A 14,344-nucleotide genomic window follows, 5' to 3' on the forward strand; every position below is an offset into this window, starting at 1 on the left:
TCTTTGCTTTATTGTGGGAAAACACTCATTTGAGCAGATGAAGCAACTAGATCCAGTGTGCTGTGGAGCCATCCCCAGGGCCTGGGGCGAGGGGTGGTCACTTTTCCAGGCAGGACAGACCCAGCAGAGGAAAGCACCCTTTCTTCCTTTTCCTGGCTAATGGGGTTCTACAAGAGGACTTCCTCTGGAAGATGAAGTCTGTATAGAGAAAGCCCCATCCATGGTTGTTTCTCATCCTTTCTTTGATTTCCTGGTCACATAGCTATGGGCAAAAGCTAAAGCTCAGGAGTCAAAAGAAAATGGGAACCATACTGGCTATGAATCCACCAGAAGGCTGTATTTCAAGCCTCACACGTAAGCTTTTCAGGGCAGGATCTTTAGTTTCCTCTTATTCTGGGGCAAGAACAGACCCGCTGAGCCTTAGCCTGGTTTTATTTGTCTGTTTTAAGAGTCTCTCTCTGTTGACTGAGCTAAGCCTCTATTATCATCCAAGGCCTCTTTTAGTGTGTCCCTTTGTCCCTCTCACCATGAGTCAAAGGCTCTTCTGGGACTCAGCTCTCAGTCTTCTGCTGCCACAGCTGCAGAGCTGCTGTACCCACTGTGTGGCCCTGAGTGAACCGCGCAGGCAAGTGCTAGATCAAGTCATAGCATCACGCTGTGTGACCTCATGCTGCTGAATGCACCACCGGGCACTGTGCTCCTGGAGAAACTGGTGTCTGCCATTAAAGGAGGACTTGAGACTCTCTGACTCACATCAGTCTATGTTAATAGCACACAGAAATACAGGTTTGCCTACAACAGAGCCACGTCCCCTGTCGGAGCAGGCTATGACATTGTTTATAGCGATCTAAATTTGTTTCCCAGTGACAGAGTTGAAATTCATTTAGATGCTTTAGGAGTGTTTCTGTCCTTCTCCTTTCTGATATCCTTTCTTCAGTAGTTAGTTTAGGGCAACTTTGCAGTAGGGGCTAACCTTGTTCAGGAGCTTAGTACAACAAAATCTTGTCTTACTTTTCTTACCCCTGTGACAGATATCGGCGTGGGAGGCTGATGAGGGAGCATGGGGTACCAACTCAGTAAGAGCAGGGATGAGAGATCAGAGCATTTGTGCATTGGCTCCAGCTGGAATGGCACAGCTTTCCAGTATTTCGTTGGTATCATCATCACGCTGCCATAGCTAACGTCCATGAAATGGTGGTGTATAGTTTTTCCTGCCCATCTAAAAAGAGGAAACATGTAAACATGTGGGAATGAGTAAAATGTCCATCACACATTCATGTGGATAGGAAATCTTAAGATGCATCCTTGAAAATATCGAGTTAGTTAAGATTGGAGACATAGTTGTACTGTTTCCCAGGTTGACTGGGAACTCACCAATGGGTGATGACCAAGGGGTCTTCCCCACTGCCACTGCTGTGGTGCATCTACTGTCTCTTTGTTTTCTAGCTCACTCTACTTTACGATAACGATGAAGAGTAGGCATGAAAAGACTGTCCAACAGATCCTTCCTAGTGACCCAGATGTTGCAACCGCTGGAACAGCACAGAGGATGGCTTCCACTGATCAGAAAAGTGAGAACTTGGAGGAAAGGGTGTTTATTTTGTTTTACAGTTTAAGGGTACAATCCATCATGATGAGGAAGTCAGGATGGCAGGAGGTTGAAGCAGCTGCCCATGTCATAGCCACAATTAGGAAGCAGAGAGCAATGAATGTAACTGGGGGCTTCTCTCCTACCTGCCAGTTCCTGAAAATCCACTCTGAGGCCTAATTACAAACTGTTTAGTTTATTAGCTCAGGCTTATTATTAACTAGCTCTTACAACTTAAATTAATTCATTTCTATTATTCTAGATTTCACCACGAGGCTCATGGCTTGTTACTTCACATCTCGATTCTCTGGTTGCTGGTGGCATCTCTCTGACTCCACCCTTCTTCTCCCTGTAGCTCTGCTTGGATTTCCCACCTGGCTCTATTCTGTCTGGCTATTGGCCAAATCAGCTTCTTTATTAACCAATGGTAATAAAACATATTCACAGCATGCAGAAGGGCACCCCGCATCAAAGGAATGTTAGCACACAGCTAGCTTTCTCCTGTTTTGGTCAGTCTGGGATCCAAGGTCAGGAAATGGGGCTGACCTCTTTCAGTATGGGTTGTCCCACCTGAATTAACCCAAACAAGATACTCTCTCACAGGTGTGTCCAGAGGGTAACTCATCCCTCACAGGTGCGCCTGGAGGCTGGCCTCCTAGGTGATTAGAGGTCCTGTCAGGTAGACAGTGAACACTAACCTTCACAAGATAGGTCCCCCTGATGTGGTGGCAGGGTGTGTGTGGGGGGACCATCCTCACTTCAACTGCCAATTGCAAGTCCAGGCTACTACTCTGCTTCCGAGCAAACAACTAGAAAATTGGAGGTTCTTATTACGACCTCTGTCTTATTCTTGAATCCCCCATAGAAATCAGGAAAACAGTTTATTTACTAGATCACCGGTTCATGATTCCATAACTGCCAAGAGGAAGAAACACAAGGGGAGGAGGCATGTGCAAAGGCTCACAGAGCCTCCATAGCCTGTCTGAGCACACTGCCTTCTGGTGCCACCAGGAAATTCCCTGAACCCTGCCCCTTGGGGTTTTCATGGAAGCTTCATTGCATAGGCATGAAGTGTTGTTGTCTTGAATGGGTTTGTTTTCTCGGCCAGTTAAAGATTTAAAACGCAGGTAGCAGCAGAGACATTTTCACAAGACAAACAGGAGCAAGAGAATCAGCGACTGAAAAAAGGCATCTGTTGTGTGTTGGGGGAACACATTCATCCAACAGACACACAGAGAAGACCCTCCACAAAGCAGATGGGGGCTAGGGGGCAAAAAATGCAGCCTCTTCTCCAGGGCTGGGGTTATAAAGTCTCAGAAGCGTCTTCCTCCCCCAATTTAAAGTTGGTCAGTTTGAAGAAAGATAGGATAGCTGATAGGCTCACAACTGTTGTGTAGATGTATCTTTGTTTGTTTTTGGTTTTTTGAGACAGGGTTTCCTATGTATCCCTGGCTGTCCTGGAACTCAATCTGTAGACGAGGCTGGTCTCAAACTCACAGAGATCTGCCTGCCTCTGCCTCCTGAGTGTTGGGATTAAAGGCATGCGCCACCACCGCCCAGCTGTGTAAATGTATCCTGATTGGGCCTTGAACTTGTTGAGTCAGTCTGTTAGAAGTGGCCTATTGGTAGAAGAAAAAGCCCACAAGGCCTTTGTTTTCAACTGCCAGGCTTTTGTCTCATGTCAGGAGAGTGAGGAAGAAGCCAGCTAATTGGAAGTTTGTCACCTTTATTACCTAGCCATGGCATCTCTCTCTATCTGCCTACCTGGGAGTGTGCCTAACTCTGAGTGCCTAAGAAGGATTGAGCCATAGGCCCTCAGTGAGGAACTCAATCGTCAGCCTCTCTTCCTACCTAGAGTCATGTGCGTAGGGTAGGGGGTTGAACTTCATTTCTCTAATGACCTGGTCTTAGTAGCATAAAAAAGACAATTGTCATTTCAAGGATTTTAAGAGCTGTGTGCCAGAGAAGAGAAGGAATGATGTCACATCAGTCATATGACATTCTCTTATCCAACAGTGCTGACTAAACTCCTGTCATGTACCAGAAGGGAATTCTGCTATGGATAAAATTCAGGGATTGAAGGATGACGTTGATGACACAGAAACAGACCCTTGTCTTCATGGGAGCGCAAGACAAGGGGAAAACAATGCTTTCTGTAATTCTAACAAGTAACTTGTAGGTGGGGAGGATGGATGGGACACAAGGAAAAGGGTAGCATTTTGGGACCGACCTTAGTGACTATGAGAATGAACTACATCTTATTTCCATTGAGGCCTCCTCTTCCTCCCTCGCTCCCTCCCTCTATCCTCCTTCCCTTCATTCTTCCCTATTCTTTAGAAAAAGCAAACCTGAAGGTGATCCCTGTGGTCACCTGCTACAGCATAGGATCTGATAGCTTTAAAATGTATTTAGAGTTGAGGAATCATCACCACGCTATAACTTTAGAACAGTAACTCTCAATCGCAACCCTTTGGGGATCAAACAACCCTTCACAGCAGTCACCTAAGACCATCTGAAGATCATATTATTTATATTATGATTCAAAGCAGTAGCAAACTTACAGTTACGAAGTAGTAACCAAACAATTTTATGGCTGAAGGGTCACCATAGCGTGAAGAACTGTATTAAGGGGTCGCAGCGTTAGGAAGGCTGAGAACCACTGCCTGAGAACAGTTGATTATCTCCAACGCGAACAATGTGTGCTTTACCATTCACTCCTATTGCGCACACTCGCTCTGCCCCAACCCCAGCATGGGCAGCAGCTAGCCTGTTCTCTGCCCCTGTAGCTTTGCCTTTTCTGAGCATTTCACACAATGGTATCATATTAATTCCGGCATTTGGGAGCCTGAGGCAGAAATATCAAGAGATTAAGGCCAGTCTGGGGAACCTACTGAAACTCTATTTAGAAAGAGAGGAAAGGAGAGGAGAGGAAGAGAGGGGGAGGGCAGATTGGCCCTCTCTCACTGGTTCTGCAGCTAGGGCAAAGGACTCATGAAATGTCCAGGTGTCCCACATCATTACAGCATGGGTTTCCCCGACCATGGGGAGATAAACATCTCTTAAAATAAAGATTAAGCTCAATTCATTGGAAGAAAAGTGATGTCATAACTCTCTCCTATCTTTTGGCTTTCAAGAAATTGTAATTAACATGTTCATTGCTCCTCTCTTGCTGGGCATTTTCCCACCCCTTAGGAAGGGGCAATTCAGGTTTATTGAGCTTTCCATTTCCTCCTGAAGCAGAGAGAAAGTCAACTCCAGTGTGGCTGAGTTCCTTTAGAGGAGTTTCGAGGGGGGAAGGAATCTGAGTAAGTGTGGAATCTGGCCTTTACTGAGCGACACAGGACAGCACTGCTGATGTCTTGAATGACATGATTCTCCCTGGAGACAGCAGAGATGATCACGGCAGGAGCTCAGTCGCACTCCCAGTCCAGCCCACAGCATGTCAGTAGTGCCCACCGTTAGGACACCCAAAAGTCATGTGGGAGGGTCTTCTGTTTTGTGTTGATTGTTAATAAAGAAACTGCCTTGGCCGTTTGATAGGCCAGCCCTTAGGTGGGTGGAGTAGACAGAACAGAATGCTGGGAGGAAGAGGGAAGTGAGGCAATCGCCATGCCTCTCCTCTCTGGGTCAGACGCCATGGAGCCAGCCGCCAGGTCAGACATGCTGAATCTTTCCTGGTAAGCCACCACCTCATGGTGCTACACACATTATTAGAAATGGGTTAATCAAGATGTGAGAATTAGTCAGTAAGAGGCTAGAGCTAATGGGCCAAGCAGTGTTTAAATGAATACAATTTGTGTGTTGTTATTTAGGGTGTAAAGCTAGCCCTGCGGGAGCCGGGCGGGAAGAAAAGCAGGCCTGCTCGTCTCATCACTACACAAAAGTGTTCCCAAACATTGCCCACAGTTGCCTGGTGACAAAATCATCCACCGAGAACTCCTGTTTTAGCTCTTTCTCCTTCAACTTGGACCCCCTGGGTCCTAAATGTTTTCCGTGTGGATTTCACTGGGAGAAGCCCCTCAGGTGCTTTATGGATGCATGGCTCATCCATAAATGAGAGCCACCTTAGGCATCTCTTAAAATGAATGCTCTGATTCAGTAGCCTTGGGGAAGGCAGCTCAATCAGTTACAGATGTTAGGGCTTGCTTGCTCATGGACCACACAATGGGGCAGAACTGTGTACCACTCTGTCCCCATGGCCCACTGGGGCCTCTGTTATGAAGATGAAGACAAGGCTGAGGGAACACCTGAACAGCGTGCATAGGAAACCAGCTCTGCTACCGATGGAGCCTATAGTCAGAATCAGGGGATCTGGGCCAGGGCTTCTGTTTTCTCTTCTCATCTTCCTTTTTAGGGCAGCATGGTGAAAGGTTCACCCGAGAGCAGATGATCACAGTTACATGCTCCCTTCCTCAGACAGAGCCATGCCAGGATCATCACCTTCTGGCACTGTTCCTGCCTGCCCAGGAACCAGCCTAGCTCATCAGAAAGCCCTCAGTCTGTCAGCAGACGCTTAGAGCTGCAGCTAACCTGCGGTCCTTGCCTCTCAGCTTCCTGCCTTGGCTGCTCAGTTGCTCCCTCCTCCCCTTTGCCTCTTGCCCTACTTCTTAACCTGGTTTCTTCCAAAAGCAGAAGTAGGTTTTAGGAATGATGTAGGGATGGATGGAAAGGTAGCTACAGGCTAGCCTTAACTTCTGAGATATGTGTCCTATTACAACTAGGGCATAATTATTGAATTCTTTTGACAGGAACATGACACTCAGCATCTCCAGAAACAAGAGGACTCAAGCTGGTAAGAGCAATAGAGAGTAGGCTGCTGGTCAAGAATGCCACATAGAGCAGGGCTGTGTGTGTGGGCCACGAAGAGAAGAATGCTGCAGGAGACCATCCTCCCGCTCTGTCAACAGTCCATGCCACATCCTGTCCTTTCTTCCGTTTGAGCTAATGGCATTCCACCTCTTGTCTGTTACTTTACTGTCCATGTCTTTTGCCTGCACCTGGCCTAAGGAGATGTTTGGACCATGCAGAAGGTTATTTCTAGCAGGGTATGGTGAACTTCCACAAAGGGCCATGGAGTGGATGTTTTAAGCCTTGTGGCTCTCACGGTCTCACTCGCTGCCACGTAACCTCTGCTGCGATTCCAAAGCAGCCCCTCAAGGCGTAACTGTGACCTACTCACACATACTTGAAATCTGAATATCACTTTTTTTTCCAGCTGCCACAAATATCATTTTTCTTCTGGTTCCTCTCGCCATTAATCTAAAAAGCGCAAAGCTATTTTCAAGACGCGAGCTGCTTGTAGCTGAGCACTGACATGCTCGATCTGGCCTCAGCCTGCGGATGGCCAACCTTTGACTTCTTAGCCCACTGGTTCCCAGACTGTGTTCCTCCAGGACATGGGCAAAAACCTATAGGAAGTGTTAAACCAGTTTAATCACCGCCCCCACCTCACCCCCGCCTTCTCAGTCTGCACAGCTCTCAGGGACAGTATCAGTTCCCACGACGCACCTATATACCCCAGGCTTCTGTGGCCAACCTGTCCGTGCTTTTTCTTGCTCCTTGTGTTTTCAGTCAATCATTCTACATGCCCAAGTTCTGGGTATGCCTTTGCAGATGCATAGCCTCGGCAATGCCCTTGTTCTGAGCATGGAAGGGATACGGTCAGGGTCTCTTGCCTACGCTGGTATTCCATCATGCACCCTAGGCCTAGGCTAGCTTATCAGGGTGCTAGGGTCCCCAAATTTGTGGGCCTGTCCATTGCATATATTACTATTTTTCCCGGTGCTTAAGGAGACATATACTTAGGGCAATTGTAACCCCAGAGACTGAGTGGATGCAAATCAGGAAACTCCTAAGATGCCTGGCCCTGAGGATTAAAGGAAGGTATTTATGGGCTAGCCTTGGTCTCCGGACTATTGCTCCATCACAGATAAAGCATAATTGTTTAATGAATTTGATAGTATACAGTAAAACAGACTGATACTCTGCATAGTAATACAAAGTTTACTGTTACATGATTAACAAAAACCCAGAGACAGAAATTGGGGTTCAACCTGAAGGTCGGTAAAGCGAAGCAGCCAGCCACTGGCTCTCACCTCTACCTCAGTCCTAAATGGTGATCCTGCCTCCAGGAGTCTCAGAATGAGACTGTGTCTGAGAGCTGTCTCCTCCCGTCTTATATTCCTCTCTAGGGCTGGGATTAAAGGCATGCACTACTACCCTGGTCTGTAAAGCTGATCAGTGTGGCTGTTTTACTCCCTGAACTTTAATAAATAAATAACTTTATTTATTAAAGAACAAATGAATATCACTAGAGTTTCCATGTATAGAGAATATTCAGAGTATTTCTGTATTGCTTTTACATTTTCTCCTCATGCCTTTTCTCTGGGAAAGTAGATCAGACAGACTGGGTTTTTTTTTTTTTTTTGTTTTGCTTTGGTTTTGTTTGTTTTAATAGGAGCTCATGTACTCAGATAGGTCTTAAACTGACTATGTAGCCAAGAATGAATTTGAACTTCTGATCCTCCTGCCTCTACCTCCCAAGTGCTGGGGGTGACACACATGTAACACTGGGCATAATTTTGAATCTTTAAAAATAAAAATTTGTAGCTGTAGGAACTATAGTTCAGAGATGCTAAGAAAGTGACCGCCTTCACTCCCAGACAATGGGGAAGTGCAGAAACCAGTCCCTTAGCTGAGAGGAGACCTGGGACTCACCTCACCTGAGGGACTGATGTCTGCAATTCCCCCATTGTCTCCGAGCAAAGGGTGACTAGGTGGTGAAGTAATTCTCTGGGAAGCATGACCAATTTTCCCCTCCTCTACATTCCTCTCTGCCCCCGCCCCTGCCTGCCAGACCCCTTATATACAGTCTCCAAGCCTCGCTTGCCTGCACACAGGACTGAGACGGGAGCTTTGTTACCTACAAGATATCCTCTACCAACGAATGCTGAGGAGTTTGCCAACTTTTCCCGCCCCACAAAAAGAACCAGCTGCTTTCATCAGCAGCAGCCTCTAGCATCGCTTCAGGACCTGAGGTGAGCGGTGGGGGCTGCCCATAGCCTTTGCTCTGAAGCTTTAGGCTGTGGCCTTGTTCGGGAATGCCAGCTTAAGGGCGGATTGGCAGATATCAACCTTTTGGATGGGAGGAAGGCCAGGAGGATAAGAGATCCAGAGATGGACTTCAAGAGGAGCTGGGAAGCCTATAGCACTTAGAAAAGAATGGGAAGATTTTTGACAATGGGCTCTGGCCTTGGGCACCTGTTCCCTATCCCAGGTATTAATTCTCTGCCCTCTCTGCCCTTCTGGGGTTGGGAGAAAGTTTCTTCAGGTGTCAAGTGAGGTCATGACTAAGACAGCTCCTCTACGGTTGTAGAAAATGGGGCGGAGGAGTAAAGAGGAAAGAGAAGAGAAGCAAAGAGCAACGGAGGCACGGCAAACAGTTTTCTGTGGTAGTCATGGAGGCCTGGCGGGTGCTGACTCCCGCTTGAGGGCCTGCCACGCAGTCATTCCCAACAGGCCCTTCAGAGAAGCATTTTGAGAATGACTCACCTGGAACTCATGCCCTTCCTTCTGATGTCACTTACTGGAAAGATCAATTCTTAGAGTTAGGAGCGTGTCTGCCAACTGAGGTGGCAGACTTGAGCACATGACCCAGACTTGCCTCCTGTGCCTCACCCTGTGGGCCTCTGTTAACCCTGGGCTAGCTTGTGTTGTGGCGTGAAGGCTCCTTGACTCCTGACGGAGAAATAGATCTGTAGAAGTTGCTCTAGGAATCAAAAGCAGGTCTTAGAAACCAAAGGATGAAATGAGCTCTTTCTCCTCCTGAGTCTGGGGTCTCTTGTGCTCTTGACCAAATTCTTCTTCCTTCCTCTTGCTCCCATTTCTGTTGGTGACCAGGAGGACCAGGATAGAGAAGGCAGGAGATACAGGTGTGGAGGTGGATGAACACGGTGATGGAGGGCAGAGAGGCAGCACCGCCAGCAGCTATGAGCTGGAGGGTAGCAAGACACTTGCTCCACTCTGGGGCATCCTGCAAGGCTTGTGGTGTTCTTGCCTGGAAACCCACCTGTCTTAGGTGTTGTTCTGTTGTTCTAATGGAACATCAGACACTGCATAGTTTATAAAGAAAAGATGCTTGTCTCAGAGTTCTGACAAGTTTGTTATCAGGGGTGACATTTCCTTTGGTTGATAATCCCAAAGCACAGCCTACATACTCAGTCCCAGACAGTGTCTGGTATCATGGGACAAGAAAACACAGGCAAGGCAGAGCTGAGCTGGCTTTTACAAAACCCACTCCAATGCTATCCCATCAACCAGTAATCCACACAATCATGAATTCACCCAAGAAGGCAAAGATGTGGTAACCTCATCCTCTTAAAGGTCCTGTCTCTACGTACCTCACAGGAGGGAGTGGATCTAAATATGAGTTTTGATGGGGACGTGCAAACCACAGCATTTCTCTAGCCCCGGGCATCCCATTTGTGTGCTCCTAAGGGTGGCTGTATCACCTCATCTCCGGGAACGTTGTTTGGGAATGTGGGTTCCGAGTCAGAGGTTGGCTCAGGCTAACGCCTCCTTTCCTTCAGCAGAAGCATCTGCCCTTTCCTCGGCCCAGATGAGCTCAGCACTACAGACTTTGTCCTGCCTGAGCCTCATCCTTCTTGTCTTGAACCAAGTGCCAGGGCTCCAGGGCCATGAGTTCCGATTTGGACCTTGCCGAGTGGAAGGGGTCGTTCTCCCAGAACTGTGGGAGGCCTTCTGGGCTGTGAACAATGCTGTGGTAAGTAGAGGCTACCCCTGGATCCTTTCATGGTGCGCCCCCTATAGGGGGCATCTTTTCAGGACAGTGGATCCCTTTCCAGCTCTCAGTTTCATGCATAAGAACCCTGATGAGCCGGGCGGTGGTGGTGCACACCTTTAATCCCAGCTGTCGGGAGGCAGCTGTAGGCAGATATCTGTGAGTCTGAGGCCAGTTTAGTCTACTGAGTTCCAGGACAGCCAAGAATACACAGAGAAACCCTGTTTCAAAAACACAAAACAACAAACAAACAAACAAACAAATAGAACCCTGATGAGGTCAGGAGGCTCCATATGCCTAGTGCTATCCATGAGGAACCTGAGACCCAGTCATTGTGGCCGGCCACCAGTCAAAGAAGCAGAGTCCAAAGGGCGTAAAAGGGACCCTGAGTGATTCTACTTCATCCTGGGTGAGTCTGGCTCCAAGTTTAAGGAGCAGGATAGGTTTTGGAGAGTCCCCCAAGAGCAAGAAGCAGCTCCTAGGTGCAGCCACCTGCTCCCATCTACTTCCCATGTAAACTACGGAGATGAACCTTAACCTTTGTGGCTCCCCGGAAGGCTCAATTTCCTTGTGTCTCATAGGACTAAAGGAAGCAAAGGTTTCTTTTCAAGTTTGTGGTCAGGCTCTAAGGGGTCCCTGGGGGTCCATGTGCCCCTTTGGGATGAGTAAATTTAGTGGTTTTCTGTACACAGGACCTGTACCTCCTCCCCAGGAGCGAGCTCATTATGTCCCTTCCTGGGTCCTCCTTTGGTCCCTCTGGCCTCTGAAGCTCACAGATGGGATAGAGTTTGGAGTTGGGGGGGACGGTGTATTAGCAAGATTGGCTCCTACACACAGATCCCTAACCTGGAAACATCTTTTCTTTCTGTTCCCAAAGCAAACTCAGGATGACATCACAAGTATCCGGCTGTTGAAGCCTCAGGTTCTTCAGGATGTCTCGGTAATCGGATAGTGGGGAATGGGATAGCTCTCTAAGAAGGGCTGATGGGAACCCTTCCCTTCTGCTCAGAGGTGACCCTATACAGGACAAGGCAGGACATGGACTGGGTGGTCTCTATTTGGCATTACTGCTCTGTGGGTAGGCGGAAGGGTGGGGGTTGAGGTTGATAAGCATCATGTTCCACTGAGTCAGGCACTTGCCAGTCATCTTTCTTTTGCTTATGGAAACACAGCGGGCATCTTCTGAAGTGAGTCGGCATTTCACCTCTCCATCCTTTTCTCTCACCTGCTACTATCTTCCTACCATATGCATAGACCAGTGCTTCTCAATCTACGGGTTGTGACCTCTTTGGGAGTCAAATGGCCCTTTCACAAGGGTTGCCTAAGACCACCAGGAAACACAGATATTTAATGACAGTTCGTAAGAGCAGCAAAATTACTGTTCTGAAGTGGCAATGACAATGCTGTGGTTGGGGGTCGCCACATGAGGAACGGTGTTAAAGGGTTGCTGCATTAGGAAGGCTGAGAACCACTGCTCCAGACAGTCTAGACATGCACGGAATGCTCCCTGAGGGCACCGAGCTTCTGGAGCAGAAAGGGCCAGACAGCACTTGCTGGGTTCAAGGGCATCGGGTGTCTCACTCTTCTCCTTCCAGTCATTTTCCTTGTCTCAACCACAAAGTCCAAGTCCAAATGCTTTTTAGGATCCATCACGTTAATGAGGCCATACAGTAGAGAAGGAAGGGAATATTATCTGGGTGGTGAGCCAGGAGTCCTGGGAGCCGGGCTAGCATCTGGAATGGCTGAGTCACCTTGGGCGGGTAACTTCTTCCTGGGGTCTGGGATCCTTCTGTGAATCACTTGTTCTACAAGACTCTCACCATCCCTTCAGATCTAGCTACTGCCACTGTCGTTTCCAAGGAGACCCTATGGCATTCATCTTGCCTTGAGTGGCACATGGGTTTTCCCTTTAGGGTTAGGGTTGTCAGATGCCTCAATGATTTGGTTCTTCCCCAGGATGCTGAGAGCTGTTTCCTTGCCCACAGCCTGCTGAAGTTCTACCTGGACACTGTTTTCAAAAACTACTATAGCAAAATAGCTAAATTAAAGCTCTTGAAGGCGTTCTCCACTCTGGCCAACAACTTTATTGCCATCATATCCAAACTGCAGCCTAGTGTGAGTAGACCATGCCCGGAGCCCGGGAAGTGGTGGGCTTGAGAATCTGCCCCTCCCCCACCCAGTCCTGGCTTCCATTCCCGACATGGAGTCCTGGGTGTCACGGAAAAGGGTTATAGGTTAAGGTCTCCATCTGCTCTGATCAGAGAGGGAACTCGTTCAAGGCGCTCCACTTCTCTGGGCTTCAGCTTTGGCATCTGTGAAATGGGGATGCCGTTTCTACTGTAGAGATTTGGTGGGAAGAAAGGTACAGCCTGTCCTATGTTGGGACTCTGGCTCTGGCTTCCTTGAGAGTGTGGGACTCAGTGCAAACCTCACAGGATCTGGGATCCCCAGGAAGAGCAGGAGGGGCGAACCTACGCTCTGTGATAACCTCAGGAACATTTCTTGCTGATCCGCAGAAGGACAAGGACATGCTTCCCATCAGCGAGAGTGCGCGCCGGCGGTTTCTGCTGTTCCGCAGAGCATACAAACAGGTGAGGTTAGCAGCTGGAACCCAGCCTGCTCAACAGAAGCAGGCAAGCTCGAACGGTCACAGGGGAGTGCCCCAGAGACCTAATGCAGCCTTGAGTGCAGGTGTCTCCTCTGGGCCAGTCCCAGACCTACCTGACCTGGGAGGAAGACACGTATATTTGCAAAAATAAGCATCTACTTTGCCGAAGTGATCTCTTTTCCTGTTAGTTTTTTTAATTGATTTTTATTGAGCTCTACATTTTTCTCTGCTCCCCTCCCTGCCTCTCCCCTCTCCCCTTCATCCCTCCCCCAAGGTCCCCATGCTCCCAATTTACTCAGGAGATCTTGTCTTTTTCTATTTCCCATGTAGATTAGATCTATGTAAGTATCTCTTAGTGTCCTCTCCTGTTAGTTTTCAAACAGAAATGCTATTGTTTTTCCTTACAAGATGGTTCACTATTGAGGACTTCCCTTAAAAGAAAGTTTTACAGGTACCTAATGTCAGAATTGAGAGAGAAGGTGGATAACTGACCTTCCAACACATCTGAATCATTTCTGCAATGTTCAAACGGTCTCATTTTGAATAAAAGATATAGAGGATTACATTATATCTCTCTAGATTAACACACAAAAGAAAATCCAAATCTCAACCCTAGTATCCTCACCCTCAAAGAAAACATCCTTGGTTTTGATCACTTTATGGGAGAGCAGATATACCAGTCTAAAATCCATGGTGGGATGTAACAATGCGTGCTTATCTGCCCAGTGAGTTCACCACATCTTCCCCTAGGTGGCATCCCATGGTTCTTATGTTCAAGGTGCCATGTTCTTCTCTGCTCTTTACCCACTACTCAACATGCCCCTTTCCTCACTCTGGAAACAAAATACACATGGATGGGGTACAAGTGATGGGTGGATGCATTTATCAGAGGCCATTCCCCAGGTGATTCAGCTAATCTGGAGTCAGGTCCCTTTCAGGCAAGCCAGGCTGGAAGGAAACTATTCTCAAAATCAGTATCCCTGACCCCTAACTCTCCATTTGCTGCAGATGGACACAGAAGCAGCTTTGGTGAAAGCCTTTGGGGAAGTGGACATTCTCCTGACCTGGATGCAGAAATTCTACCAGCTCTGACTGTTTGTCAGGATGATGTCCTCGTTTGTCCTCTGTGTCATTTCAAGCCATTGTTTATACCCTTGTTGTCCTCAGACTCTTGGCCACAGACTGGCTCCATGGTTGGCTCAGGCTTCCCTTTAGACTTCCTTCTTCAGCAGTCTACATGACAGCCATGGAAGGTGCCTTTGAATCCCGTGACTGACCCACAAGGTGGATTTGCGTATTTATTACGATTTTATTTAAATCACTGTCATTGTTTCAGTGAAAACCATAT

General features: G+C 47.9%; 1 protein-coding gene across 1 annotated transcript; it reads left to right on the top strand.

Annotated features, from left to right (window-relative positions):
- Positions 1-10,193: 10,193 nt before the first annotated feature.
- Positions 10,194-14,088, top strand: Il24 (interleukin 24). Its single transcript, XM_038309510.1, has 5 exons — positions 10,194-10,370; positions 11,266-11,328; positions 12,345-12,503; positions 12,905-12,979; positions 14,005-14,088. The coding sequence occupies exons 1-5, from the start codon at positions 10,206-10,208 to the stop codon at positions 14,086-14,088; spliced, it is 546 nt and encodes a 181-aa protein (XP_038165438.1). The 5' UTR covers positions 10,194-10,205.
- The last annotated feature ends 256 nt before the right edge of the window (positions 14,089-14,344 follow it).

The sequence above is a fragment of the Arvicola amphibius genome, chromosome 12, assembly GCF_903992535.2.
Source record: "Arvicola amphibius chromosome 12, mArvAmp1.2, whole genome shotgun sequence".
NCBI classification, from domain to species: Eukaryota; Metazoa; Chordata; class Mammalia; order Rodentia; family Cricetidae; genus Arvicola; species Arvicola amphibius.